The following is a 27,239-nucleotide window of genomic DNA, read 5'->3' on the forward strand; positions in this document are numbered from 1 at the left end:
GAGTTTGGGCAAAGGATCTGGTGGAGACGTAGTTTTGATCTGTGAATACCCTCGAGGCACAATATGCCCAAGGCTTTTTGCAAGATAACAAAGACAGAACATCCAGAGTACAGCGAGCAAAATGATCCTGAGCTTCACAGATAATGCTTCCTCACAAACCACAAGCTCAATGTCAGGGGTCAAATCAATATTCGATGTCAAAAAGACTGCTTCAGTCCAATAACACATACAATGCGAGCAGCTTCGGTTTCATTCTCTCTTAATTCCAGTGATCTATCCGTACTCTTGTATCATGGTTTTCCATTAATATTTCAGCGTGAAAACTACAGCTCTTCTGCCTTATCAGGTCACCCATGCAAAGCGGAGCTGCCATGTGGGTACAAAGGGGAAATCACTATCAGTTCGTCCAACTACGAATAACTCACTTGGCTCTGGTGTGGTTAGGCTGAACTGCCTGTTGTAGTCGACGTCCGGGCCGGGCTAATAACGTAACTGACTCGACACGACTGGCTCTCCCAAATCCGCGGTTCTACCCCACGATTTGAAACTGTCAACTCTTCCAACTCGTACGTAATGAGATCCAGCCCATGCTATCTGCAAAATCCGGGGTACCAACGTCATCTTGTGATGCAGTCTTCACGACGGGAGGACTACCGACGCAGTAACGGAAATGCAGGAATGAATATCTTGGGCAGGTATCGACGAGCAAAGACAGCATACCCCGCCGACCACCGACCGGGCCGTGACCATGATGTGTGGAAGACGTTGCCCAATGACTTGTCAACACACATGATCAGCAGGGACAGAACGAGACTTGACAATATGAGCAACAGTTCCGATACGTCCTGAGTTCTCCGCATCGAGTTTTAGGAGCTACGACACCAGCGAGCAAAAGTTGAAGAATACATGCGGCTTTTAATGAGATTGTGATCCAGCTTCTTGTTACGTTGCCACACCCAGCGCCTTATCAGTCAATGCCACGCCCCGGGGGGGAACCATCAGTCATTGCGCATCCATTCCTTGTTCCCGTCCCATCCTTGCAGTTGATATAAAAACTATTCAACACCAACGCGCACCCTCCCATCTCAAAGCCATCAACCAGCATACCTCTCTCGTTGCAGAACACAATTGCGAATGTTATCCCACAAACGTTTTCCAATCACCCCGAAAATCCCCCCTATCGAAAGAAGTTATGGATAACGACCCCGAATCGAACCCGCCGCTGAAGCACCTACACACCACAGACCAGGCCGCCCAAGATGCGCAGGACCTCGCCTACCTCGGCCACGACCAGGCCCTCTCGCGGAAGTTTAGCACCATGAGCATGCTCTTCCTCGCCATGTCCGTCCTCGGCACCTGGTCGACCTTTGCCCAAGGCCTCTCGAGCGGTCTCACGAGTGGCGGGCCCATCGCCATCCTCTGGGGCCTCGTTCTCGTCACCTTCTGCAACATCTGCGTCGCCGTGTCGCTGGGCGAGCTGTGCAGCAGCATGCCGACGGCCTTGGGACAAGCGTACTGGATTTTCCGTCTCTCGCCGGGTCCGCTAGGCCGGTTCATGTCCTACCTCTGCGCCTGGATCAACACCTTTGGGTGGTGGACGCTGTCCGCCTCGCAGCTTGCCTTCATGACCAACTTTATTCTGAGCATGAAGGTTCTCTTCGTCAATGACTGGGCCGGGGCTGGGGTCGGATGGATCAACTTCCTGCTTTATATCGCCGTCACTCTGGTGGTAACGGTCGTCAACCTCATCGCTTGCCGGAGAGATGCTATCCTCCCCGCCTTTAACAACTTCATAGGCATTTGCTTCATTGGGCTCTTTTTCGTTTTCAGTCTGGCGCTCCTGATTTCTGTGGGCGTGAAGCCGGACCTGCATTTTCAGCCTGCTTCGTTTGTTTTTGGACAATGGATCAACCAGACCGGCTGGGGAGACGGTGTTACCTGGTTCACCGGCCTCGTCCAGGCTGCATATGGGCTCACTGCCTTTGACTCAGCTGTCCACCTTGCCGAGGAAATCCCCGCACCTCGCAAGAACATTCCCCGCGTTATCTGGCTCTCGGTCGTCCTTGGAGCTATAACTGGGTTCATTTTCATGGTATGCTGTCTATTTAGCATCCAAGACCTCGACACCGTCTTGAACCCCGTCACCGGTCTACCCTTTATGGACCTTCTTAATGAGGCTCTCGGGCTTCAAGGGGCTACAGTGCTCCTATCTCTGTTCATCTTCAACGGCATGGGTCAGGCTGTCAGCATTGTTACGACCGCTTCCCGTCTGACTTGGGGCTTCGCCAGAGACGGCGGTATTCCATGGAGCCCCTATTTCTCCAAGGTTAACGAGAGCTGGAGGGTACCAGCACGCGCCTTGTGGCTACAGGGCGCCATCATCGGGCTCGTCGGCGTCCTCTATACATTTGCTTCTACGGTTCTCGAGGCGATCCTGAGTGTCAGTACGATCGCCCTGACCGTCTCCTACGCGATGCCTATTATAACAGTTCTCCTTGTCGGCCGCGATAAGCTCCCGCCTGGAGAGTTCAGGCTGGGGCGGCTTGGCCCCGTCATCAACTGGATCTCGGTCATCTACTGCGCCATTACTACCGTCTTCTTCTTCTTTCCTTCAGAGCCTAGTCCGGCGCCGGCCGATATGAACTATGCAATTGCCGTGTTCGGAGTCATGATGGTGGTGACGCTGGGCTTCTGGGTGGTCAAGGGGCGGTATACGTATCTGCAAACTGCGGATGCTGAGGTGCGGATCATCGAGGCGCAGAATGCCGAAGTTCAGACTTCTTCTGTTCCTCGAAAGAATTGATGGATTCTAGAGATACATTATCCTTCTTTAATTTTAGTCTTCACACAATCAAATTCACTCGTGGTACCATTCCATTTGAACTCATCTGACCGATTCCCTACCATGAACGTGATGAAGCTCTAGATCTTGTAACCAGTCTTGGACATGAAGATGTGAATGGTCTCAATGGAAGAAAGATCTCAACACTCAAGCTACTCCATGTCTAGACTTTTGGCAACTCGGTTCCTCTCGACAGCAGGGGGCGGGCGCCCGTCCCGATGCCGCTCCGATGAAGGTGGGGACGTCGCCTACGGGCTTGGCTCGGGGGCCCCCACCGTTCCGTTAGCGTGTCAGACTAAGATAAATACCCTGCCGAATCAGCCGCTTCTTCAGGGGATCTGCATGGTCGATTTTCTTTCCCGATGCAGCAGGTCCACCCGCCAATGAGCTTACACGACGAGACCGCCCTGGATCACTTCGCTCTTGTCTCGTGTCGTATCGCCCTTGATTGCATTCGCATTTTGGGCTGAAAAAGCGGCCGGCAACAGTGCCGGTTGACTCTCCGGTCCGGTTCTAGACTCCGAGCGCCGCTGCGCGGAGGCGCTGCAGCGCGAAGCCTGCAGGGACTAGATCTCTCTTCTGAGGCGCGCTCCACCAGCAGAATGGAGCGGGGAGGGGCGGACAGCGCCGACCTCAGGGTTCCGTTCCGAGTGTTCGAGATGTTGGTTCCGATGAAAAACACGAGTCTATCAAGACAATCTGTTGTCGTTTGGGGTCATTCGGGTTTCCAACTGATCTCAACTTATTCCGCTCATAAATAAATCAATATTGTAGACGTTTTAAAGTCTTTTTTATGGCAGAAAGTCCTCGGACGCGATGCGAATGTCACTCGGTGTGCCTGTGTGGGGGAAGTTGTACATGAGTCGCAGGGATGGGGACCGATGGCAGGCGGATGAGGGACCAGGGTTGGTGGAGGAGAAGAGCGGATGACGATTGGATCGCGGTGTAAGAAGCGGTGATTCTAAGCTGAGATTGCCCAGTCGAGTTTATCTTACGTTTGATGTCAGAATAATTTCGGCGGTTGCTGAGGCTAACCCTCGTACGACTGTTCCCTATCCCCCGATATGCCGGTGCCACTTCCTGTCTATAAGTACAAGGTGTCCGCGATTGATCTTTGACGAACTCACTTTCTTCTCCCCAAGAATTCAAACAAACAAGTCGTTTGCCTTTTCTACTCACCAACATTTTGTCTTGTCCACAGACAGCTTTGAGCCTTCAGGCCTCACCTCACCTTATACCAACCATCCATCATCGACCTTAGGTCGAATTGCAAAGACCACCGTATGGCCGAGTACCTCAGCCCAGACAGCCCCCAATATGTTTGCAGACACCTCTTCGATAGCCGGCTACACGATCTTCCGGGAAGATCCCAGCGACGCCGCTCCAGACGTATCCTCTCAGTCTTCATCACATCCTCTGGGTAGGTCTCCTGGCAATGAACCACGGTGTTAGACACTCGTCATTCTTGAGCTAACCATCGCTTCCCTCCAGATCAGCTATCGATTGAAGAGATTCAGCGCGCTGCTAAACTCATCAAAATCCATGCTGGCACCAAGGCCCTCAAGTTCAACTGTCTGACTCTGCGCGAACCCAAGAAGAATGAGTACGCTGCCTTTAAGTCCGGCAACGGCCCCCGCCCGGACCGCCGCGCCTTCGCCATCGTCATCGAAAAGGGCACTTCTCAGGTCTCCGAGGTCGTCGTCAACCTGAAGACCTCCAAGGTCGAGCTCTGGAAGGATGTCTTCGACGCCGCACCCACCCTCACCTTGGAGGACCTCGACATCTGCGAGTCGGTCACCCGACAGGACCCTCGCGTCATCCAGGCTTGCCGCGAAATCGGTATCTACGATATGTCGAAGGTCTTCATTGACGCGTGGGCCATTGGATTCGATCACCGCTGGGGCACCGACCGCCGTCTTCAGCAGGGAATTGTCTACTATCGCAATTCCCCTGATGATAATCAGTACGCCCACCCGCTTGACTTCTCAGTCGTAGTCGATACCGAAAAGGCCGAAGTCCTGGCTGTCGATATCCGACTCGTGAATGGCCAGCGGACCAAGGTCCCTCTGGAGGAGCATAACTATTTGCCCGAATTCATCGGCAAGGGTTACCAGAACAAGCTCAAGCCCATCGATATCACTCAGCCCCAGGGCGTCTCGTTCCAAGTTCATGGCAGCGAGCTCTTCTGGGCAGGACTGAAGATGCATGTTGGCTTCAACTACCGCGAGGGTATTGTTCTTTCTGACGTCCGCATTGACGACGAGGGGCGTGAGCGGAACCTCTTCAACCGCATCAGCGTGGTCGAGATGGTCGTTCCCTACGGCAACCCGGACCCTCCCCACCACCGCAAGCATGCCTTCGACGTGGGCGAATATGGTACGGGCTTCATGACCAACTCCCTCAAGCTTGGTTGTGATTGCAAGGGAGTCATCCACTACATGGACGCCATTATGGCTGTGGGTACGGGAGAGGCAGCTATCGTGAAGAATGCCATCTGTATCCATGAAGAAGACAACGGGCTTCTGTACAAGCATACTGACTACCGTGACGGTACCGTTATTTCCGCCCGCGACCGCAAGCTCATCATTTCCCAAATCATCACCGCTGCGAACTATGAGTACTGCTTCTACCACACGTTCCTCCTGGACGGTACCTACAAGCTGGAAATCAAGCTTACGGGCATGCTCAATACCTATTGCATGCACCCCAGCGAGACCGCGGCACCGTTCGGCACGGAGGTGGCCCCGGCCATCAACGCTCATAACCATCAGCACATCTTTTCCCTCCGCGTCGATCCCGAGATTGATGGTCCTGGTAATACTGTCGTGCAGAATGACGCTGTCACTGCGGATGATCCCCTCGGCTCTGCTGGAAATCTGTACGGCAACGGCTTCTACTGCAAGAAGACGCCTATCCAGACTGCCTCCGGCCATGAGTACAAGCATGAGACGGGCCGCTCTTGGGACATTATCAACCCCAACATCATGAACCCCGTGGCGAAGAAGCCGGTCGCCTACAAGATCCTCAACAACAATTGCCCAGCCCTCCTCGCCAAGCCGGGAAGCATGATCTGGAAGCGTGCCGCCTTTGCCCGCAAGGCGCTGTGGGTTACCCCGTACAAGGACTATGAACTGTTCCCCGCGGGTGATTATGTGTGTCAATCGAGCGGCGAAGAGGGGCACCCCTACAACGAGACCGTCGTCGACTGGGTGAACAGGAACGAGTCGGTTGAGAACACCGATATCGTCTGCTATGTGCAGTTCGGCCTGACGCACTTCCCGCGCACCGAGGATTTCCCCGTGATGCCGGCCGAGCCCGTCGGCGTCATGATCAGGGCGTCCAACTTCTTCAAGAAGAACCCGGCGCTCTGGGTGCCTCCTTCGGTTGTGGCGGTCGACAAGACTTCCAAGAATGCATTCGCGAAGTCTGAGGCCGCTGAATCTTGCTGCGGCAGCAGGGAGAGTAAGCTGTAGAGGATCTGAGTTGGGAGACCCAGATTGGTAATCTCGTGCCGTTGCCTTCGTTCGATTAGTTTAGCAGTCTTTTCCGAAATTCAAATCCAGTGCCACTTCTCATCATTATCGTGCTTCAAATGCTCTTGGTGCTTGTGCCGTGCCTGATTTGGGCTTCATGATGCTTCGAAGAACCCGAGTGGTTTGCGATTACGTGATTCCATCAGATAAAAAAGTGTCATTGGACCGAGATCTCGGGGTCGTCATTGCTTGTTGGCTAATGTGCCGAGAATCCGCCCGCGAATCTTTACTCCACTATCCGCCTGATAAGCCGTTTGGGCGTCCAATCTTCCCTTCGTCCAGGGTGTTTCGGTGCCTGCCAACCCAACCCAATGCCCACCTACCCTGCTACCGGAATCTGGGGTAGGTGCTCTCGCCTAGAGCCGTTCTAGAACCATGTTCCTCTTTCTCTCATCCTCCCATCTTCACCACCTACAGTCGAACGGAAGACATTTGGTTTTTCGCTTTTCGACGCAGCTACTGCAGGGATTACTGAGTGAAACCTTCCTCTCAGTTCATATCGTCGCCGTCCCCTTCAATACATCCTTCAATTGCGGAAACCGCACTGTCGCTGCCGCATGCGAGGGGAATTGCCAATTGAACAATCAACTTTGTCGTCGACCTCGAAGGAGAGCTCGATGGTTATGGAGCATGTGAGTTCGACCCAACAGACCTACTGACAAACCATCTGCTTCAATATGTCCGCATGCTAAACAAAATCACTTCAATAGACTTTGCTACTCGTCAACGCCAGCCGCAACGTTCGAATGCACAGAGAACCCAACGTCTCGTTCCACTTCGGTATCAAGCGCAAGTGCATGACCAATTGCCAAGAAGAAATCGTTGCGTACCATGCCGGTTAAACGGGTCAGGATCGTCAAGGGCTCTTGCTGGCCCTGCAAGAAGCGCCGCATCAAATGCGACCTCTCCAAGCCAGCCTGTCTACGCTGCGTTTCTTCCGGCGCCACGTGTGACTACAACAGCCGACTGATACGATGGAGTTCCCGGCCGAGTCCTCATATGCTGTCTCCGTATAGCATTCCGCGGAACGACCTGCATCTGACCGTGTCGATCGACGTATGCGAGCGGCGTGCTCTCGACTACTTTCACTGTCGCGTCTGGCCCCTCCTTTCTGCTTCAGAGGAACCTTGCGTCCCCCCAACCCAGGTCGCCTTGGAATACCGAGTCGTGTTACTTGCCACTTGCGTGCTGTCCGAATCTCACCGGCTGTTACAAGACGGTAAGCATGCCCGCGATGTGCTCTGCAAGAAGCGGGTCGAATGCCTCTCTGCCGTGCGGGCCGAGATAGAAGGTTGCTGTGCCGACGCGCAGGGTAATGAGCCTATGATCGGGCTTCTGTTCGCAGTCATGCTGCTGTACTTCGACGACGGATATATGAGCTGTATCCTCAACTCAGCATCGACCTCTAGCCATTACAGTGGTATCCTGGCTATTCTCGAGCGTCTGGGTGGCATCGACGCCGTGATACAGACGGCTGCCGAGCCGCTGCACATGCTGATCTCGGAATTTGCGACAACAGATCTCACAACATCCATGATTCAAGGAAGGCCTCCTTGCTTTGCCCCCGAAGTGTGGGATCTTCTTGATCGGGGCCCGGTTTGGTGGGGCCGTGACCCTTTGGGTAGATGCTCTCTCGCGTCCGTTTTTCGCGAGATCGCAAGTATGAGCCAGTACCTGCAGGCAACGGCTGAGATGACTGAAGAGTTGTCGATGGAGCGCATCCACAAATTCGAAGCTGCCCTCCGCCCCGTATACGCGCCCCCGTCCCTCGAGGAATCTGATGGTCGTAGCCCTTCAGAGTTATCCGAGTCCTCTTCCGTCATTGAGGCGGAAGCTACACACGCGTTTACCCTTGTCCGCATATTCCAGCACGCCGCCTTGCTGTACCTGTACAGAGCCATATGTGGTCTTCCAACTCTTCACCCACTTGTCCAGCAACATGTCAAGTCCTGCCTTGCCTGTATCTTCGAAATTCCCAAGGAGGCGAAGGTCCGCAACTGCATTATTTTTCCGTTGTTCGTTGCAGGAGCCCATGTCAAATGTCCAGAGGAGCAGAGGTCCGTTCTAGGCATGGCTGATGTGGTTTACGACGGAATGCGCTTTGCTTCGATTGAGGCCGTGAAGTCCGTCTTCAAAGCGGTCTGGTCGTCCAACTCTGATACGTCCTGGTTAGAGATGTTCAGATATCTAAGTCCGAACGCTTTAGTGCTCTAAGACGTCGATGAAACTTACTACGTTCTTTAGAAGGGTGGAGGAGGTCAGTCTCGAAGAAATAAGGGTGGTGGTTGATGTCGAGGGAAAAGGACAGCAGACTAGGACCGTCGTGACAGTTGGAGTACTCTAGCCGTAGACTTCTTCCCGGGTGTGTCAATGCTGCTTTCAAGGAGTATTATCACAATTTGAGCCATATTTGGATAAAAATGCGAGTTCGCGGTGTCAGTTGGCTATCCGGGCAGTGTCTACACACGCATGTACTTCCGTATATCTTGCCAGACCCCCAACGCTAAAGCGACTATATTTCCTATATCCTTGCTTCCTTCATCATTATCGTCGTCGCCATCGTCGTCCTTATCGTTTTCCATACTGCTATCTTCCTTATAGAAGTATTATATCTGGTATAGTGGAAACTGCTCGGATATCCAACTGACACTGCCTGGCTAGCGAGACTTAGAAATGGGCCTGGAAGATTCCAAGCTGCTGAAAAGGGCGACATCTCCCATCCATTTGCGAAATGCGGCAAGCTCTTCAGATCTTGTTGGGCACTTGCTCATCATTGCTGTCGGAATGCGTAAGCTATTCCTTCCGCCCCTTCCCCCAATCCTTCCACTCGTAGTTCGGTGCGCGGCGCGGATCATGATGCATTGCAAGCCACGGGGCCAAGACCACGAATGCCAGCGATATCCCGAACATCCACTCCATGAGTTCTGTCTGGCGCTTGTGCACATACTTCAACGTGTAAAGAGTGTAACCGTACAAGGCCGTCAAGAGGACTAAGAGAAACAAACAGAAGCTCATGGCGGCGCCTTGGCGGCACTGGAGTCGAGGCGAGCCAGGGGTGAACCAGCCGTATCGATCGGGGATGCGGAGAACCGAGGATTGGATATGGTATCCTCGGGCAGCGACGGCTAGGTAGGTGGGGTTGAGCTGGCCATGGATGATTTCTTTGAAGGGTGCGTTTCGGAGTTTGTCCCTGAGAAGGCGGTCCATTTTGGGAGTTGGTGGGTGTGTGAAGGTATCGACGTGGAGGCCGTAACACAAGAAGACTATGTGTGCTTATGGTTGATTTGAAGACGGAACGTTAAGATGGCTAATACGTCGTCTTTGGAAGTGGCCAGACAGTTATCAAGGTTACGTCTGGGCTGCCTTCAGTTCTTCGCCGTGGCCAAAAGGGTGTAAGTTGAGGGGACACTCAGCATGACTTTCGCAGGAGCCAACTACCTCTTAAGCTGGGAGTCTAAGTTCGTAGACTTGGCAACATTTGAAACTAATTCCAGAGTCTCTGCAATATTTCTAGCGCTTTGAAGAGACTTCTGCTAAAGCTTTGAGTTGGTTGTGGTTCACGATGGGAGCCATCGCGGTGGGGTCAAAAAGGTGGACAAAAGAGGAGAAACACCAAAAACATACAACACCGGGCATTCGCCAGTCGTCACCGACCTGACTACTACTCCGGCCCTCATTGGCTTATCTATGGGAGAGCGGACGGGATCCCGAGTTTTCCAATGGGTATGGTCGTATGTGCCGATTTGTGAAGGTCAAGACAGTTATGTACCTCGGTAGAGCTACGTCGAGCTCCGACGGAAGGCAGGCAACACAGCCAGGCATTGGGTTATTTCTGTTGAAACTAGGGCGTCTATATTCTAATTGAGTTCAAGATTGTCTATATCGTTGAAATGCAAGAGAAGACCCATGCTGCGTGTTGAGGTAGTTGTCCCTTTCGTAGAAACGAGACATCCATGGATACGGCAGCGAGTACCACCCCCTGATCTTCGACTGTGTTTTGTTGGAGGTCAATCAGCACATTTATTTGAGAATTTCAATCGCAAGGGAAATTTCTTTGTCTATTCAAACAGAACAGTAAACCCAGTGAGATTGTTTGGGTGGTTGTTGTTTCTAACTTAGAGGGATGAAGAATTGAGGTTGACTTTCCCTCTTCATCTTTAGGCTGGTCTGCATCTAACCTATTGAAAACCCAGTATTTCCTCTTGAACAGTTCCGTCCCGTAGACTCTCAATAGCCTCGCCCTTCATCAGTCCTTGGACATATGATTCACCCACGAGAGCCCATGACGACCCGCGCTGTCTGATTACATAGGGCACGCCACTTCCCGGAACTACAGCTATTGTGTCTCTGACTTGAGTCTCTGATGGCCCGATAGCCATTCTACCTGAAGAAGTCACAAGAAAAGATCGATCAAAGCAGTAGTTGACAGCCAATGCGGCGTACTCCCTGGGGATCCCGCCGATTGAGTGCTGACGCAGACGATTCAGAAAGTCTTTGTTGAGGCTGCTGACGCCAGCAATGAGATCGTTCTGAGTCTCAGAGATAACTTCATATATGAATGCCAGGCCATCTTTGATGCTCTGTATGAAATCTCTGCCTCCTAGCCGATGCTGATCGACGGTTGTGACTTTGATGAGGTGAATCACCCACTCCAGGGTGCCGTCTGCTATTCCCGTTGACATCAAGAACTTCAGGAGTCGCACTGTTTGTGATGTGAGATGCTCCCAGTCCAACTGCTTCCCAAAGTTTTCTGTGGCGAAAGACATTGCTTGCTTAACGCAGTCTATCCTGATTCCGTTGACCCTAAGAGTTGAAGGATTCGTCGGCGGATGAAGCTTCAAACTCAGGCCTGTTGTCGCGGAGTAATGATCGGGAAAGCCCAGCTGCGCCTTTTTGTATGTGTCCGCATAATCAACCCATGCCAGACTTGTCCTAATGTCCCTATTGAAAACTTGAAAATCACTCCAGTCAGGGGCCCACGTGGGAAGGTCTAACCGGTGTTGTCGTTTCTGGCCCGTCAGACTTCCGTCTACTCCCCGGGCTCGTGTCAGCAGTGCTAATGAGGAGCCTTCGTTGAGTACGTATCGGGCAACCTTGAGGTACACCTCAGCCACTGAAAGACTGTAGTCAGGACGTAATGAGTCGGGAAGACCTGGTGGATCTCGAGATTCGGCTGCCAGTCCCAGCAGACCATATATCTTGTCTCTCTGATCGGTGGCGTGAAACTTGATCTGCGTAATGGACATGAGCGCGTTCAGCGGCCAACTACTTCTCGATCTCCGGAGATTACACATCATCTCCACGTTGCGCATTTCTTCTGGAATGTGGGAAGGCCTCATGAACCCGTTACGGCGAAGCCAGGTAGCAACCCATCCGAGACGACTCCAGCTGTAGCTGTGTTCACCGTGTAGAATGATGGGGTCCTGGGGTGAAAGGACAACTTCTTGAACAACCCAGATTCTAGAAAACCATCTAAGCTCCAAGAGATGTCGCAGATGCTCCCAAACTTTGTCTTCCCAGCTAGGAAGCCCAGACAATGAGTGCGATAGCTCTGAATACATCCTGATAGGTGTCTCATCTATGCTTGTCGCCAAGGGATACCCAGATCTGAAGATGTCGTGAATTTTATCCACGAACTGCCATGCCTCCGAGGATGATTTTGAGCCCGGGCCAAGCCAAATGATTGTTCTAATCGACTGAGAATATATTTTGTTCATCAGGCTTACTTGAGAAGATCGCTCTTGTGTGTCTTGTTGGTTTATACAGAGTGTGTCAACCCATACATACTCAACATGAGGAAGTAGATCTCGGGTGATCGTACGAAGATTGCGAAGCTTCTGTACGCCAACTCCTAAGCTAGTAGACAGCGAAAAAGGTCGACCATCAATACGAATAACAAAAACGTCGGTTTGCTGCCCCCAACAGTGGCTCAAAGCGTAATAGGATGGGGCCGTGTCGAAAGTTACAGTTGTAAGGCTTCCCACGTCTTGACCCGAAGTGTTTGAATGGAGACGAAGGAGTCTTATAGTGTTCGGTGATAAACCGTTGTAAAGACCGGTGTTGTTATCACTCATGGTGAAATCGTTACTTGCTGCCCGATCAGGAGTCCTAAAGCCAGTGTGGGTGAACATTGACGCGTGGGGTTTTCTGACTAAACGCCTTCAAAATCCATGGATTTGTAATGGCAGGTGATTTCAGGCGTTGACACCAAGGTGAAAGTACATACAGTTATCTGTTCCAAACGCAGCTGTGTTGATTGCTGCAGAGACTTGCAGGTCATGTGGGTGACCCTTGGCGTCAGCGTCGGAGGCTATGTTTATCCATTTAAAATCTACTTCGTTGAACATCAGAGCATGATTGGCCTACGAAACGTGTCAGCCTTGAAATTCTGGCCTTGGGCATCCAAGCATAAAATAAAAAATCGAACGCCCAAGTGAGGCTTTTTGGGGGCGCCAGAAGTTGTGATGGGTTCCCTTCGTTCTTCATCGCCTTCCATCCGTCAACGAAGAAGCTGTCAAAGTCATTGAATTTGAACTTCAGGCAAGATAAGAACTACTCGATGTGTCGTTAATTCGATGATTTTGAATTCGTTGGTCATAGCCGTGCCATGGGTCAGGAAACCGACCAAAGCGAGTCGCTGAGAGTTGGGGGGTCACAAGCGAAGCGTGTGCCACGAGTATATGGTTTGCAGCAGCTGTATCCTGATCCCAGCGATGAAACAGCGACCATCGAGAAGAAGATAGAGTGAGTTTAATTCCAACGGGTGGTGTGTCTGAATAAGCTCATAAGACGCAGTATCATCGTCCTTCATGGGTTGGCCGCGCAGTCGCCCACTACTTGGCTCGCCTGGAAGGAGGATGGTGACCCCACGTCTGGCAGCATCAACTGGCTCAGTGATAGCAATATGTTGCCATCAGAGATTCCGGAAGCCAGGATCTTGACATATGATTGGAATGCAGACTACGACAAAGACGCCTCTAGCGATATATTTCTTGGTCATGCCGATGCACTCCTAGACAGAGTGCATACGAACAGAAGTCTCACGGTTCGTCCGGGCGTCACAACGATAGTAGCTTGGCTGGTCTAATTTCTTGACAGAAAAGGCTCCAGCGTCCGATCATATTCATAGCCTCCTTCTTTGGAGGCCTATTGCTTGCGAAGGTATGTAATACTCCCTTGTAATATCGTCAATTATTTGATCTTACGAGCGTAACCGTGTGCACGAAGTAGAGGCTGACGCCGAGGTTCTTTGAAGGCCATTGTAAGAGCCACTAGTATTCACGCGTTTGGTAGTCCAGAAAACCAAGAAATCTTGCGTTGTGTTGTCGGTGCCTTTTTCCTTGGAACCCCGTTCAATGGTAGCTGGGACACCGGTAGCAGCGCTGCGCAGCTCCGCCTCGCTGTTGCCATCGCCGCTCCCCCAGAAGATGGCGCCCAATGGTCGAGAGAGCTCATTCAATACCTTAAACCAGCGACCGTCGATCGACCAAGTCCTCTAGATGAAATGGTACGAGAATTGAACGATGTCATTAGCAGACATCCTCTTCGATTTAATGTTGTTTGCTTCTATGAGACCCAACACACCGACTTTTCTGCCGTTTTGAGGAAATTGCCCGATGGATTCCCACAGACAGAGATCGATAGAAACGGGCATGGGATTGTACAAGAACCCTTTCCAGGCTTTTAATGTGTTCAATTAGCTGACAAGAATACCTAGGTTGTGACGAGACATTCTGCCTCTCTTGGAGGTGCAGAGTTAGTCAGTCTAGATGTGCGGCATAATATGCTGCATAAATTCAATAGTCCAGACAACGACGGCTTCCAGCGCATGACCCGAAGGCTCAAAGATCTCACTGATAGGGCAGAGGAAATACTAGTGCAGAAAAGTAAATCCTCGATTTTCATTTCAGTACACGAATCCTCTCTCCTAATATAGCACTTCTTCGTCGTCGACTTGCAGAAATCAGGTGTTGGTGGCATCTCAAGCTGTCTCTGTGATATAGTCACTTCAAGAAGCCTTAGTATTTCTAATCTCTTGGGTTATCTTGTGCATCTGCACGAAATTTTGCGCAACTCATAGCTGGGATAGCAGGGCAAGCCTCGTTACGTGGTTGCTAATGACTTTCCCAGGTTTCTTCTCCAGTGTAAAAATCTTTCAGAATCCATCTCAAGCCGACTGGCCGCAATGTCAAAACGAAAGACCAGCCATGTCTGCTAAAAGACTGGTCCGTAATGACGTCCCTTCATGTCTCCAGAGTAGCAGCGTCATCTGGTCTGCGAAACACAATATCGAGCCTCGGATTGTTGTTGTGTATGGTCTCGCAGGAGTTGGGAAAAGTCATTTGTGTCTGGAATCAATCGCAGACAATGAGAAAAGGTTCATGGCTCGTAAAATAGTTTCTGCGTCTGCCCGCTAATACTGTATCAACCAGGTTTCACAGCGTCTTCTACCTCGATGCTAGCAATAGAGCATCCGCAGACACAAGCTATACGCAAATATCTCAGGTTTGCAATGTGCCAAGTGGGGGCGATGTCGACCTGGCAGACACAAATCGACTCACGAGGGCATGGCTAGCCGGTCGGAAGAATCCATGGCTTCTTATGATTGACAACGCGGATTCATCTGGAGTTTCCTTGAAAAATTACATACCAACAAAGGGTCCTGGTGTCGTGATCATAACAACCACGGACGAACGATTTGCTAATCTTAGCAAGACATTCTGCGAGGTAAAGCCCTTGGACAGGCAACAGGCCAAGAAACTGCTGCTACGCTACAAGAGAATCGACATGGAGCTGTGTGAGAATGAGTCCCAGGCTGCCGAGGTCCTTGCGGCAGATTTACTTGGTGGCTTGCCCTTGGCTATTGCCCAAGCTGGCTCTTATATCTTCAACAGGAGATGCAAGTTCACCGAATATTGCAAAAGCTTCACTGAGCCACCAACCCGGTCTCTCGACTACATTTCAGAACCAAAACAATGGCCCGGGTCTCAAAGAACTGTCTGGAAGACCTTCACCATATCAATCCGTCGGATCCAGGGTCTTTCCGAAATGGGAGCCGGCGTAGCAGTTGAGTTGTTGCGAACATTGAGCTTCCTCCATCACGAAGGAGTCCCAGGGCAGCTATTCCAGAAGGCTTGGGAGAACATGAGCACAGCACCGACGTGGGCACGCTATATGTCCTTACTCAACTCCAACAGTCCTCGCTGGGATACACTTGAGATTCGGGCGGCAATCAGCATACTGCTGCGGTACAGCCTCATGGCTTACAAGTCGCCACACAGCCATGAGTACTCAGTCCACAGGCTCGTGCATACTATCTGCAGAGAATCTTTGCCCAAGCCAGAACGAGAAAAGTACGGACTACGTGCTGTTTCTCTGCTAGCAGTTGCTATTTCATCAATACAGACGTCCTTGTCATGGATCGATGATCCTTCAGGATTCGAATTCCAAAAAGCAATGTTGCCACATATCCAGGCTTCTTTAAGGGGTCAAATAGGGTTGATACTTCAGGAACCTGATATTCAGGCCCTAGCAGCCAAAGCATTGATGATCTTGCGCCTTGTCAAATCATGCTCGGCTGCTGGATCTTTCTCAGACGCGCGAGCTCTTGCGATAGATATCTACGAAGTCTTGAGGCAGATGTCTGAAAAGAATGAAGACCTATGGGAACTTTTGCAAACGATAGAGCAGCAAACAGCAGAGCAGTTAGCAGCGTCTGAGGCCCATTTGGGAAATCATGATAGAGCCCTTGAGCTACGTATCATCATTCATGATCAGCTGATCAAAAGCGGTACTGAGGGAGAGAGCTCATGTGTGGCAATGATGAACATGGCTGGTAGCCAGTGGATGGTTGGACGAAAGCGAGAGGCTTTATCGACAGCTGGAGAGGTCATGAAACGTCGAGAAAGCGTTCTGGACCCGAAAGACCCACGCCTTCTTCGCACTCGACGCAAATTGGCTGAGTACATGCACGGGTTGAACAAGAAAAGAGAAGCCCTCAATCTTCGTCAAAAGATTCTACAGGACGCTGAGAAACAGGAACAAACGACCCTGGTTCAACGAATCGAATTTTTGGCGACCCAGAACGCAATGGCAGACAGCTATCAATGGGATGGTCAGCTTCACAAATCATTCAAACTACGGTCAGACGTTTATCGAGGAAGGCTTGACATATTAGGAGAAGAACACCCAGACACACTCGTAGCACAAGATAGGCTACTTGGCACTAGAACTTCCATGGCCCCGAACAACCAGGAGATGGAGGGTATCTGCCGAGAGAGGCAAAAACTTGTCGAAGCTTTCACCCGTGTTTACGGAAACTACCATCCATACACACTTGAAGCGAAAGTCAAATTAGGGTACTGCTATAGTAGTATTCGAGAACTCACGAGAGCGTCCAAGGAGCAAAACGATGTGCTCGAGGCACGGCAAGCTCAATTCGACGACAACAGGACATCAGCAAATTGCATGTACTATCTTTCGTCTATGGCCGCCGTTGCAAGATTAAGCCGTCCTTTGAAGGCCTTTGGAATCAGACGGGAGGCACTGTCCATTGCTCAACAAAATAAGGAGCTTGTATCCCAAGAAGCCATGTCGAAGATTCACAACGAATTCTTGACATCTTGGATGAAGAGCTCTAGTCGAGAACAAGGTCGCTTGTACATCCTAGGCAAGAGAAAGCAGTTATTAGCAGAGCAGAAGTCCCAAGGCGAAGATCTTGCAGCACTTTATACTCTGTCTTCGTTAGCCACAGATCTTTGCCACACTAGGTTCAAAGACAACGCTATCAAACAGCGTACTAAGCTGCTTGAAAAGCAATGCTCTTTAGTGGGAGAAGACAACCCCCGTACTTTGAGCAACAAGAAACGGCTTGCATTGCTTCTCTTTGGTGGCATACATGGGGACAACAGCAGCTATTCCCAATCAGGGCGGGAAAAGGCCCTGGAGCTTATGGAGCAAGCTGAAAGAGTCGAGACAAATTATTTAGGAAGTGCTCATTATCGTACGATTCGCACGAGGAAGAAGATTCTCACTATGTACAGATGTGCTGGTGAATTGGCGAAAGCTCGTGGATTGAGCGAAATCATGGGCTTGAGCCTTCAGAGCTTGGCCAGCACTGAAAACAACTTTCACCATCAGACCTCTAGCAGCATTACCGAGTCTGGCAGCTCACCGTGGTCAAGTGAGAGATTTTCGCTGGAACCGGGGTCAGAATCCTGTTCTGGTCCGGATTCATCTGCTTCTTCCACTGGGTGCTCAGAATCTTCTGGAAGTCTTCTTTCTGAGGATGATTCTCGACAATCAAAACCAGCCAAAACTCATCATGATCATGGCGCTGTTCCTCGACACTCCAGTCGAGCCGGTGCTCTCAGAAGGCCAAGGCCAATTGGATCTCGTCGTGATTATGACGACGATATGCGCCAATTCTTTCCATCGGTGTTTGGTACCGATAATATTTGGGGTCTGTCTGACGAAAGCTTTTCTGACGAAAGCTCGCCATCATCAGGAGTGCCGATTAATGGAACGAGAACCAATCTATTGGAGGGCTCCAAAGAGTACCATTGGGTCGTTTCGGTATTGCGAAAGGTCCGGCGTTTTGTCGCCGGCTGCGTCAATTTGCTGAGCAAGGTCAAGCCACGTTGCCGTAAACGCAGTATCTTGCTGCAGGGACCATAAAAAGGACGTCCGGTACATTCCATACACGCAGCACCAAAAGGAGCCAAGTAACGAGGAATCTCACCAGCCACAATTAAATTGATGTCTTCCGGCGAGAAGAGTCTCAAGATGGAACAGCCAAGCAGCACGATAGTCATGTCTGATGTCAAAATACTTCCTAAATAGAGTATTAAGTATGGATAGCTCCGTTAAGTGCACCTCATAGCCGGCCGCTGGATATTCCACGCGCGCTTCTCTAGTTGCTAGCTCTGCAGACATTGACTCTGACACACGCTGGGGATAAGTCTGATCAAAAGGTGCAATTGCCTCTTGAACAGGCAGGGCAAACGACAAAAAGGCTAATAATAGGACCAAAATATCAAAAAGGCTGATGACGATCTAATAGAATATGCGAAAGAAGGTCCATACCGACTAACGAAGGTAGCGAATCGGTTCGAATAACCTTAACTTGGGATCATGATCATCCCCAAACCCCCAACCACTCAAGACGGCATCCAACCCCTCTGCCCAGCGGACCCTCCCGCAGCCACGGCGCCCCACATCGTGCAGCCTTCAACGATCCCGGATTGGCTGACTACGCTGCACTCCGACCATGTGAAGTCACACAGCCACAGCCACCTTCGCGCTCAGCCACGCTACGTCACCTATCACTTAGAAGCTCTTGGCAATACCACCACCACCAGGTTTTGGACGAGAGAGAGGCCGCTCATTGTGCCACCACAACCAAGGACGCAAGCGAGCTTGTCATTCTGTCAGTTTCTCCCCTTTGGCTCCCTCGTCACACGCTACGCAGGACAGGAAGAAGGTATATATGCCGCCCGTTTCTTCTTGGCTCCTCCATCGATTGACACTCTTCAAGCAAGTCTGAACTTCCGTACTTCACCACAACAAGCTTTCCTGCAAACCAACCGTCTACCAGCAAATCCAAAAACGTACGTTCCTCACCTGCGAACGCTTGAGCCCCCTCCTAGAAGCTCGGACTGACATACTCTCTACCAGAAAACCCACCAACGCACCTCCAACATGCCTTTCTTCTACTCCAAGCCCATCGGCGGCAAGAACTTCGGCACGAGCGTCCACGCAGACCGCCACGGCATCCGCCGCGGACCTTGGCGCTTCCGCATCGGTCGCTTCAACTGCTTCAGGTAGAGGCGACGCAGCTATGAAGTGTGCGTGTCGTTGCCCTGAAAGCGCGACCGCTACCACGACCAGGTCTGGGACCTGCCTACCTACTTCTTACCTCCTGATTTCCCCAGACGACAGTCTTGGGATGATGGACGAACGACTTTACCTTTTATGAGATCATGGATACCGGCGTTTTGCTTTATGAGCCCTTTGGGTTGGGAGTGCGAGCGTTTCCTGACTTGTCTGTCCTTATTGGGTCACCGCCGTTGCGACTGGATTGGCCGTGATGGCTTTGGGTGGAACGACGAGAGTCGTGCCTAGGTAGATAATGAATACTTTTCTTCATTGATAGCATAATGGTTGGGCGATGTCTTGATTTGGTAGGCCCCCCTGGCCATGAGATAGGACCGGAATTTGGGGATCGCATGATTTGACAACCAGCCTCAATAACGACACTACCTTCCAGCTCACGATGTGACACCCTGGTGGGAAGCATGCCTCAATATAGTTCGCAGAAGTTGGAGTACGTGTAGCCAACCGTTAACGAACTCGGAAGTCTTCTATCTTACGGCCCCGGCTCGACTGTTGATGCTTGACGAGGAAGTCAATGACAGACATGTCCAGAGGAAACACAAGGCATTCAGCTTAACGTGAGAGCCATCTCGCGAAATGCCAGAGGTATGAAGACATGGCGTTGGAAGACACCCATCTGGCAGACACCCCAGATGTCTCCTCAGCCGAAAGGCCGACTTGTCACTGCGCATGGAAGCTGGCAAACATGATCCTCGTAGAACAACCAACCAACTGGGAAGGTGGTGACATTTTCGAATTGAGCGTAAGAATCTTGTTTTCCATGCCGTCTAACGCCATTATGAAGTACCAAAATGTCCCGAACCACCCTCGAAGCCGGAGGACACGCCAGGCAATGCATCAAGGTCGTTTGGCTCTGTTTGACAAATTTGCTGCGTTTTTTTCTTTTGTATTCATTCCTAGCATAACGGTAAACCGATTTGCCATGCCAGGTCTCGCAGCAGAACCCTCCTGAATCATCGCAGTGTTGTAGACCGTTATCCGATGCAAAGTTCTTTTGTTTTATTCCTCTTTTTGTTCCCCGTTATATCCCTGGAGAAGCAAAAGATAAGAATACCGAGAGGGGTAGAGAGCACACCAACGCAAAGTGTAAACCGTAAACCCTTTTCCCCCTCGTCGACCCACGCGCCCCTTTCCCCCAGAATGGATTTGCTATGTTCCACAGAAAAGACAGGACCTCTTCCGAACGACCAAAACGGAGTATTCTTCCGCTTAGACCTCGGTGGTGACCTTGGCCTTGGGGTTGGTGACCTTGACGCCGAGCTGCTTGGCGCGGGAGATGATGTCGATGCGCTTTCTCGAGGAGACGTTGTGGGCGATCCTGAAAACCGTGTTAGAAGTCACTGTCCATGAGAGACGCAAAGTCGGTCATCGTTGGGGGTTGGGTGGTACGCACTCGGCAGCGTAGGTGCGGTTGTGCATCAGCAGCAGGTTGACGTCGTTGACGTTGCTGACGAGGAAGGCCTTGTGGCCGGAGGGCATCATGTACTTGGTCTTCTTGTTGGAGCCGAAACCGATCTGAAGTGCGAGAGAGTCCTGGTCAGCGATTGTCCTCGAGGAAAGGGACCCTCCATTGTCTCCCAAGTTGGACCTTCCAACATTCCCCCTCTTCCAGAATTTCTGTCTTCCTCCGCGGGGTTGGGTGCTGAACGTACCGAGGGCATGGTCATGTTGCCACGGAAGCGACGGCGAACACGGTTGTCAATACCCTTGGGCTTGCGCCATGATCGGTCAACGCGCATAAAGCGGTCGCTCTGGTGGCGGTTGAAGAGCTTCGTGCCTGTAAAAACACACCCGTCAATCGTCTCGTTCCAATCCAAAGGTCTCGCATGTGTCTCGTGTGACGGTCTTCATCGTCGCGTTGTGTTCTCGGCGAGGGGTGTATCGGATGGGCTGGTTGCGTTCTGGGAGGAGGAAGGACATACGCTTCTTCACGATAGGGACGTGCTTCTTTGCGGCGACCATCTTGAACGAGAAAAAATGTCAGTATGAAATTACGACGGCGACAATTATTGCAATTGTCGATAGAAGAGCAGGGCGACTCGATTCTCACCTTGACGGTTGTTCCAGGCTGTGGTTAGTCGGGGTGGGTAGTGGTCGTCGGGAACTTCGAATATCGAAATTTTTTGCTGGCGTACCGGTCGATTTCGAGTTGCGCTTGCAGTGCGAGAGTCCAGCCCTAACGAAAAAGTTGGCGACTCTAGTCACGTGGTGTGTATCATGCACGGGCCATCAGCACGGCCAAATGAACACTGTAAGCCCCACCACCTCGACGCCGCCAAGGTACTCGCCGAAGCACCGCACTAAAAATGGTGCTCCGCTGCGAAGTCAGTTCGTCTCTACTCGCTGCATCATGAACACTGGTCAATGTTGAGGCAAAACAGAACCCCTATTTTTCCTATGCTAGAGCGACTAATTTTCCTGTGTTTTCGCTATCGTTGTTGCTAGTCAAGTCGCTGTTATTATTGCTGCTATATCTGCTACTGTCGTTACTACTGTTGTCGATGTCTACCACCACCGTCTGTCGTCGTCCTCATCAAACCGTCCTTGAGACAAAACAAATAGGTTTGCGAAGGGCAAAAGGTGAAGTTCCCACTACGAGGTTCGAACTCGTGTCTCCTCGGTGATTCACATAGAATGAAAGCGAGGTATGCTAACCACTACACTAAATGGGACGAGGAACTAAACTCGGCCGCATGCGGCTCTGGAGTGTTGGTTGCGAAAGGTAGAAGCCAAGATGCTTATACCCCTTTGACGTGAGCTTTGGTAAAGAGTGGCAACGGGGCACGTCCGTTGCTTGTTTGAGTCACCGCCGGCACACATCGCCATCAAGGTTGAGAAAAGACATGGTACCCGTGATCCGTGGGGCACCGTTCATTCATGAAGGGGGGTGATGCCCAAGCTAACAACAAGCTACAAAACTCCTCTCCAGATCCCGTGTCTATGCTTCACCCTTCACCATCCGGGGTTGTCATCATGTCTGTCATGAAACGTAGGGCATCGTGCCCCAAGACTCTGTCTTCTAAAAGTCTCTATATGTTGCCGTCTTACTGCGGTTGGCACTGGGGCTGGCCATCCTCCTCGTCCTCGTCCTCCCACTCGCCTCCGAATCCTGGTCCGCCTGCGTTTCCGCCCATCTGAAGAGGATTTGTTAGCGCGTGTTGCCAGCATCACAGGAACGATTAAAACTTACTTGGTCCAGGCTGTCGACCTCCTCGTATTCGACCTCGTCAACTTCGTCCGCCTTGATCTCGGGGGGAGGGGGCGGGAGAAGCTTGTTCAGAGCATCGTACTCCTTGTCCTCCTTCAACCAGCCGTCCTCGGGGAACTCGACGTTGACAATCAGGTACAGGTCACCCCTAGCGTCGCCCCTCTTGTGCGGCATACCCTCTCCGGGCACCTTCAGAATGTCGCCAGGGCGAAGGATGTTGCCGCGTTCCCGCTCAAGGTGGATGCCACGACCATCCAAGTGCGTCAGCACAGTCCTAGAGAAGCCGCCGAGGGCCTCAGCCAGGGTGACAGTCAGCTCAGCAGACAAGTCGTTGCCGATACGAGTGAAGTCGTCGTGGGGCTCCTCCTGCAGGTGGAACACAATGTCTCCAGGAGTCTGGTCGGGATGCTGGTCGGCCTCTCCCTCTAGCACGATCCTCTCGCCGTTCTGGGAACCTCTGGGAATGTAGATCTCGAGCACCTTGGTCTCAGATGTCGTCCGCTTGCCCTTGCACTTCTTGCAACGATCCTTCTCCTTGCAGAAGTTGCCAGAGCCCTCGCAGCGGTCGCAGATGACCGTCTCTTTGCGCACCAGGCCGGGTCCGACCTGACGGAAGGCCTCGGCCATACCGGCGCCTCTGCACTTGTCGCACTGTTGGGGCTTAACGTTCGCCTTGGCGCCGGATCCTTTGCAGGTGCCGCAGACGACCTGCTTGTTGGCAGAGAACTTGACTGTCTTGCCCTTGTAGAGCTCCTCGAGCGTGACCTTGTACGGCTGGTCCTCGTCGGGACCGCGACGAGGCCGCCTGGGGCCAGCGCCGCCGGGACCGCCAGGACCGCCCATACCGAAACCGAACATTTGTGACAGGATATCGTTCAGGTCGACCTCGACGCCGCCGGGACCGCCGCCGCCGCGGGAGGGGTCGAAGGCGGCCATGCCGTGGGTATCGTAGAGATGGCGCTTCTCCTCATCCTTCAAGATCTCGTAGGCCTGGCTGACGGCCTTGAACTTGGCTTCGGACTCTTCTCTGCGATCCTCAGGGACCTTGTCGGGGTGATGTTGCAGGGCAGCCTGATGGGAGGAGCCAAGTTAGTTCTACGTTGAGCGTGATCGCGAGACTGGGAGTGGCCACGAACCTTTCGGTATGCCTTCTTGATCTGGTCCTGGGACGCATCCTTATCGATTTCGAGCAGCTCTGGTAAAATGCGTCAGACGTGATCCACCGCGACCAAAAAAAAAGGTACCCCCCAAAGGGCTCCATAGACAATTCAGATGCTTACCGTAGAGATCGATCTCCTCCGCCCCGGCATCAGCACCGGCACTTGGTCCACCACTGTCCATGATGGCGAATTTTCTGAAGGTGTACTCGGCAAAAGTTTCGCTCGAGATGTTCAACCTTCGGCGGTTTGGTTTGGTGATGTGGAAAAGGTGGGATGTGGAGTCGGCCTGAAAAATATTTGTCTAGAGTACCTGTTTGCAGCTGGTGGTTTGGCGGGGTACTTTGCCAGCATCCATGGAGTGCCTTACGGGGCGCGCGGTCCCTACAGCCTGTCGAGTGCGCGGCAGATGATATCAGGTAAGCTGGGCGCGGCCTGCTATCCGTAGCCTGTAGGTACTTGGTGCGACCAGTCTCCAACCCACCCCGCCTGCACTGCAGCTGCTCATCATTCATCCAGGCGGTGTCCGAATTCCCTATATCCCAACCACCGGTTTCCATGCACTTTTTGTAATGGACGAATCACGATACCGATGTTGAAAACGAGTGAGCAAGTGAATGGAGTAGTAGACTGCTGCCCCATTGGCAATTGCAGGCGTACCGAGTTGAGGCAAAGCACCGAGCAGCACGCCTGTACGGAGGTCCGCTGTACAGACGAATCTGTGCAGCGCATCTTCGACTTTCACAGGCAACCGAACGCAGTCATAAGACCAACCCCGAGGATACCGAGAAAGAATCTGGAAGACAAAATTGGACAACTGCCAGAAGGTCGTCGAAACCTTGGCCAGCTTGAAGTAAGAGGTCAGGGTTTGACATTCGTATGACTAGTGTCATCTGAATCTTGGGAAACCCAAAACGTTTAAGAATCTGGTTGGCTTGAATAGATCAAGGAATTGCGGTACGACCACCATTTTAATTCGGGCATTGCGTTGTATCGCTCTGAATGTGCCACTGTGCAGGGTTGTTGGTGATTTGGGACGCCGCCTGCGACCTGCCGTGTTGTGTAAGTCGGTACCTCGCTTTGTACATACCTGCTTTTGCGCCACATGTGGCTGAAGCTCATCGTCAAATTTCACCCAAGGTCAGCTCACTCATGAAGGATATTGGTAAATCTCAGGACTGCGCCATTCTCATGTTTTAAACATGTCAACAATAGCCCTGCGGCCGCATAGCAGGTCAATATTCCAACTATCAGCATACACCTGCCAACAGTGTCGCGCAAGCTCACCGAGATGGCATTCTTCTACCAAGAAGACGGGCGGGTTTGAGGCCCTGAGGAAGAAGCTCCCATCTCTGGCCGATGGGAAACTGAGAGACCTACCGAACAAGCCTGCCAGGACACGCTTTGCTCCTTCGCCAACCGGATACCTTCATCTGGGCTCATTAAGAACCGCCCTATTCAATTGGTTGATTGCGCGGGCCACGGGAGGACAGTTCATCATTCGTGTTGAAGACACAGATCGGGTGAGGATGGCTCATGCATGCTCTTGTTCGTAGGAGGTCATAGGACTCATAACATCACAGACACGAATCGTCGAGGATGCCACAGTCCGTCTTCTTGCCGATCTGAAATGGGCAGAGCTGGACTGGGACGAAGGTCCTGACGTCGGCGGCAAGTTTGGTCCTTACCAACAAGTAAGCCTCACCCCTTCACCTTCCTCCCACAACCGTCTAACATCTCATAGTCACTACGTCTGGAGCACTACAAACACAACATTTCCCAGCTTCTCGAAAACGGCCACGCTTACCGCTGCTTCTGCTCGTCCCACGATCTCGAGCGCCACAAGCAACAGTCCCTCGAGGGCGGCGGCACCGCCCACTACCCAGGAACCTGCCGCACCATCCCCGTCCCCGAGGCCGAACGCCGCGCCGCCGCCGGCGAACCCCACGTCGTCCGCTTCAATGCCCAGGGCCGCCGCCCCTCCTTCGTCGACAGCGTCTACGGCAACTACCAAAAGAGCGAGGACGAGGACGACTTCATCCTCATCAAGACGGACGGCTACCCGACCTACCACTTCGCCAACGTCGTCGACGACCACCTCATGAACATCACCCACGTCATCCGCGGCGCCGAGTGGCTCATCTCCACGCCCAAGCACATCGCCCTCTACGACGCCTTCAACTGGACCCCGCCCACCTTCGCCCACGCCGGCCTCCTCTGCGCCCAGAACGGCGAGAAGCTGAGCAAGCGGAACCACGACATCGACATCTCCTCCTACCGCGACAGGGGCGTCCTCCCCTCCGCCCTCAACAACTGGCTCGCTCTCCTCGGCTGGAGCATGAGCGAGAAGGACCTCGCCAAAAAGGACGGCGAGGTCATCTACACCACCCAGGCCCTCGCCGAGAAGTTCTCCCTCCGCTTCACAAAGGGCAACATCAAGACGAACCCGGACAAGCTCGCCGTCATCCAGCGCAAGCACCTCACCCACCGCCTGCGCGAGGACCCCGCCGACGAGGCCCTCCTCCGCCGCACCATCGTCCCCGTCTCGACCAAGCTCCTCACCTCCATCTCCGACCTCATCGCCGCCAAGAAGGAGGAGTACCTAACCAACCCGGCCAACCACCGCCACGCCTTCTCGACGACGGACTTCTCCGGTCTGACCCCCATCCTCGCCGACCCGGCCACGGCGCCCGCCCACATCCTGCGCGTCAACCGCAACCTCGCCGCCGACTCCCCCGTCGACCCGCTCGACCTCATCTACGAGCACCCCTCGCTCTTCTTCCGCCCCAGCGCGACCGCCTACGCGCGGCACACCTTCTCGCGTTCCCTCTCCAAGCTCGACGACCTCAAGGACTACGCCGGCGCCGCCGGCCCGGAGGCGCTGCTCGCGGACCTGCGGGCGTCGTTCGAGGCCGTGCCGGTCGCCGAGTGGGGCGCGGCGAGGCTGCAGCAGGTCATCAACGACTTCAGCGAGCGGCACGCCACCGAGGTGACCAAGGACGACGGGACGACGAAGAGGGTCAAGGCGACGAAGGCGGCGTATACGTTGCTGAGGCTGGCCCTGACTGGCGATCCCCTGAGGGGGGCCAAGCCGGCCAAGCTGCAGCTTGCGCTGCTCGGGAAGGAGGAGACCCTGCTGAGATTTGACATGTGTGTTGCTTAGGGGTCGGGAAGCAGAGGAGAGGAAGGAAAGCAAAGCTCGGGGGATAGGCGCACGTCTGGTGCCTCGGGCATGGCCAGGACTCGCTTGCCTGTCTAGTGTCCAGATGGCGGCAATGAGACCTTTCGAGTGGAGTGTTGTACGATATCATGCTGGTTGTAGCCAAATGAAAACATGCACAGTATGGGGCAATGAAGATCTTGGACACCCAGCAATATGTTGTCAAGAAATCGGATCACTCAGTCTCCCCTCACTTAGGCGTGCTGCTCCGTAATGTTTGTAGCTGTCTTCGTCCTGACTGCTCGGCCATGTCATTGGGTAAACAGCCAACTTGTGTGTGCCATTACGTCTTTGTTCACGGCAACCATATACATATACGCTCACCATGTAATACTCACAACACAAGTACAGATGCGGTTGAATCTCGTTCTGTTGACACATCTAC

General features: G+C 52.6%; 7 protein-coding genes across 7 annotated transcripts; 5 read left to right on the top strand and 2 right to left on the bottom strand.

Annotated features, from left to right (window-relative positions):
• Positions 1-1,192: 1,192 nt before the first annotated feature.
• On the top strand, positions 1,193-2,803 carry GCG54_00012188 (Choline transport protein; the record flags this gene model as incomplete). The annotated part of the gene is made up of 1 exon (XM_045412074.1): positions 1,193-2,803. One exon carries the CDS (start codon positions 1,193-1,195, stop codon positions 2,801-2,803), a length of 1,611 nt encoding a protein of 536 aa, XP_045263858.1.
• Positions 2,804-4,159: 1,356 nt separating this feature from the next.
• On the top strand, positions 4,160-6,315 carry GCG54_00012189 (Peroxisomal primary amine oxidase; the record flags this gene model as incomplete). Its single annotated transcript, XM_045412075.1, has 2 exons — positions 4,160-4,262; positions 4,313-6,315. The coding sequence occupies 2 exons, from the start codon at positions 4,160-4,162 to the stop codon at positions 6,313-6,315; spliced, it is 2,106 nt and encodes a 701-aa protein (XP_045263859.1).
• Positions 6,316-7,206: 891 nt separating this feature from the next.
• On the top strand, positions 7,207-8,589 carry GCG54_00012190 (uncharacterized protein; the record flags this gene model as incomplete). The annotated part of the gene is made up of 1 exon (XM_045412076.1): positions 7,207-8,589. The coding sequence occupies one exon, from the start codon at positions 7,207-7,209 to the stop codon at positions 8,587-8,589; it is 1,383 nt and encodes a 460-aa protein (XP_045263860.1).
• A 1,964-nt stretch (positions 8,590-10,553) lies between these two features.
• On the bottom strand, positions 10,554-11,621 carry GCG54_00012191 (uncharacterized protein; the record flags this gene model as incomplete). The annotated part of the gene is made up of 1 exon (XM_045412077.1): positions 10,554-11,621. One exon carries the CDS (start codon positions 11,619-11,621, stop codon positions 10,554-10,556), a length of 1,068 nt encoding a protein of 355 aa, XP_045263861.1.
• A 2,961-nt stretch (positions 11,622-14,582) lies between these two features.
• Positions 14,583-17,452, top strand: GCG54_00012192 (uncharacterized protein; the record flags this gene model as incomplete). Its single annotated transcript, XM_045412078.1, has 3 exons — positions 14,583-14,752; positions 14,817-17,377; positions 17,418-17,452. The coding sequence occupies 3 exons, from the start codon at positions 14,583-14,585 to the stop codon at positions 17,450-17,452; spliced, it is 2,766 nt and encodes a 921-aa protein (XP_045263862.1).
• Positions 17,453-20,478: 3,026 nt separating this feature from the next.
• On the bottom strand, positions 20,479-23,818 carry GCG54_00012194 (DnaJ protein-like xdj1; the record flags this gene model as incomplete). Its single annotated transcript, XM_045412079.1, has 7 exons — positions 20,479-20,587; positions 20,663-20,784; positions 20,922-21,018; positions 22,318-22,403; positions 22,460-23,548; positions 23,614-23,672; positions 23,758-23,818. 7 exons carry the CDS (start codon positions 23,816-23,818, stop codon positions 20,479-20,481), a joined length of 1,623 nt encoding a protein of 540 aa, XP_045263863.1.
• A 1,018-nt stretch (positions 23,819-24,836) lies between these two features.
• On the top strand, positions 24,837-26,797 carry GCG54_00012195 (Glutamate--tRNA ligase; the record flags this gene model as incomplete). The annotated part of the gene is made up of 3 exons (XM_045412080.1): positions 24,837-25,157; positions 25,218-25,328; positions 25,379-26,797. 3 exons carry the CDS (start codon positions 24,837-24,839, stop codon positions 26,795-26,797), a joined length of 1,851 nt encoding a protein of 616 aa, XP_045263864.1.
• Between the last annotated feature and the right edge of the window lie 442 nt (positions 26,798-27,239).

The sequence above is a fragment of the Colletotrichum gloeosporioides genome, assembly GCF_011800055.1.
Source record: "Colletotrichum gloeosporioides strain Lc1 chromosome Unknown consensus_49, whole genome shotgun sequence".
Classification (NCBI taxonomy): Eukaryota; Fungi; Ascomycota; class Sordariomycetes; order Glomerellales; family Glomerellaceae; genus Colletotrichum; species Colletotrichum gloeosporioides.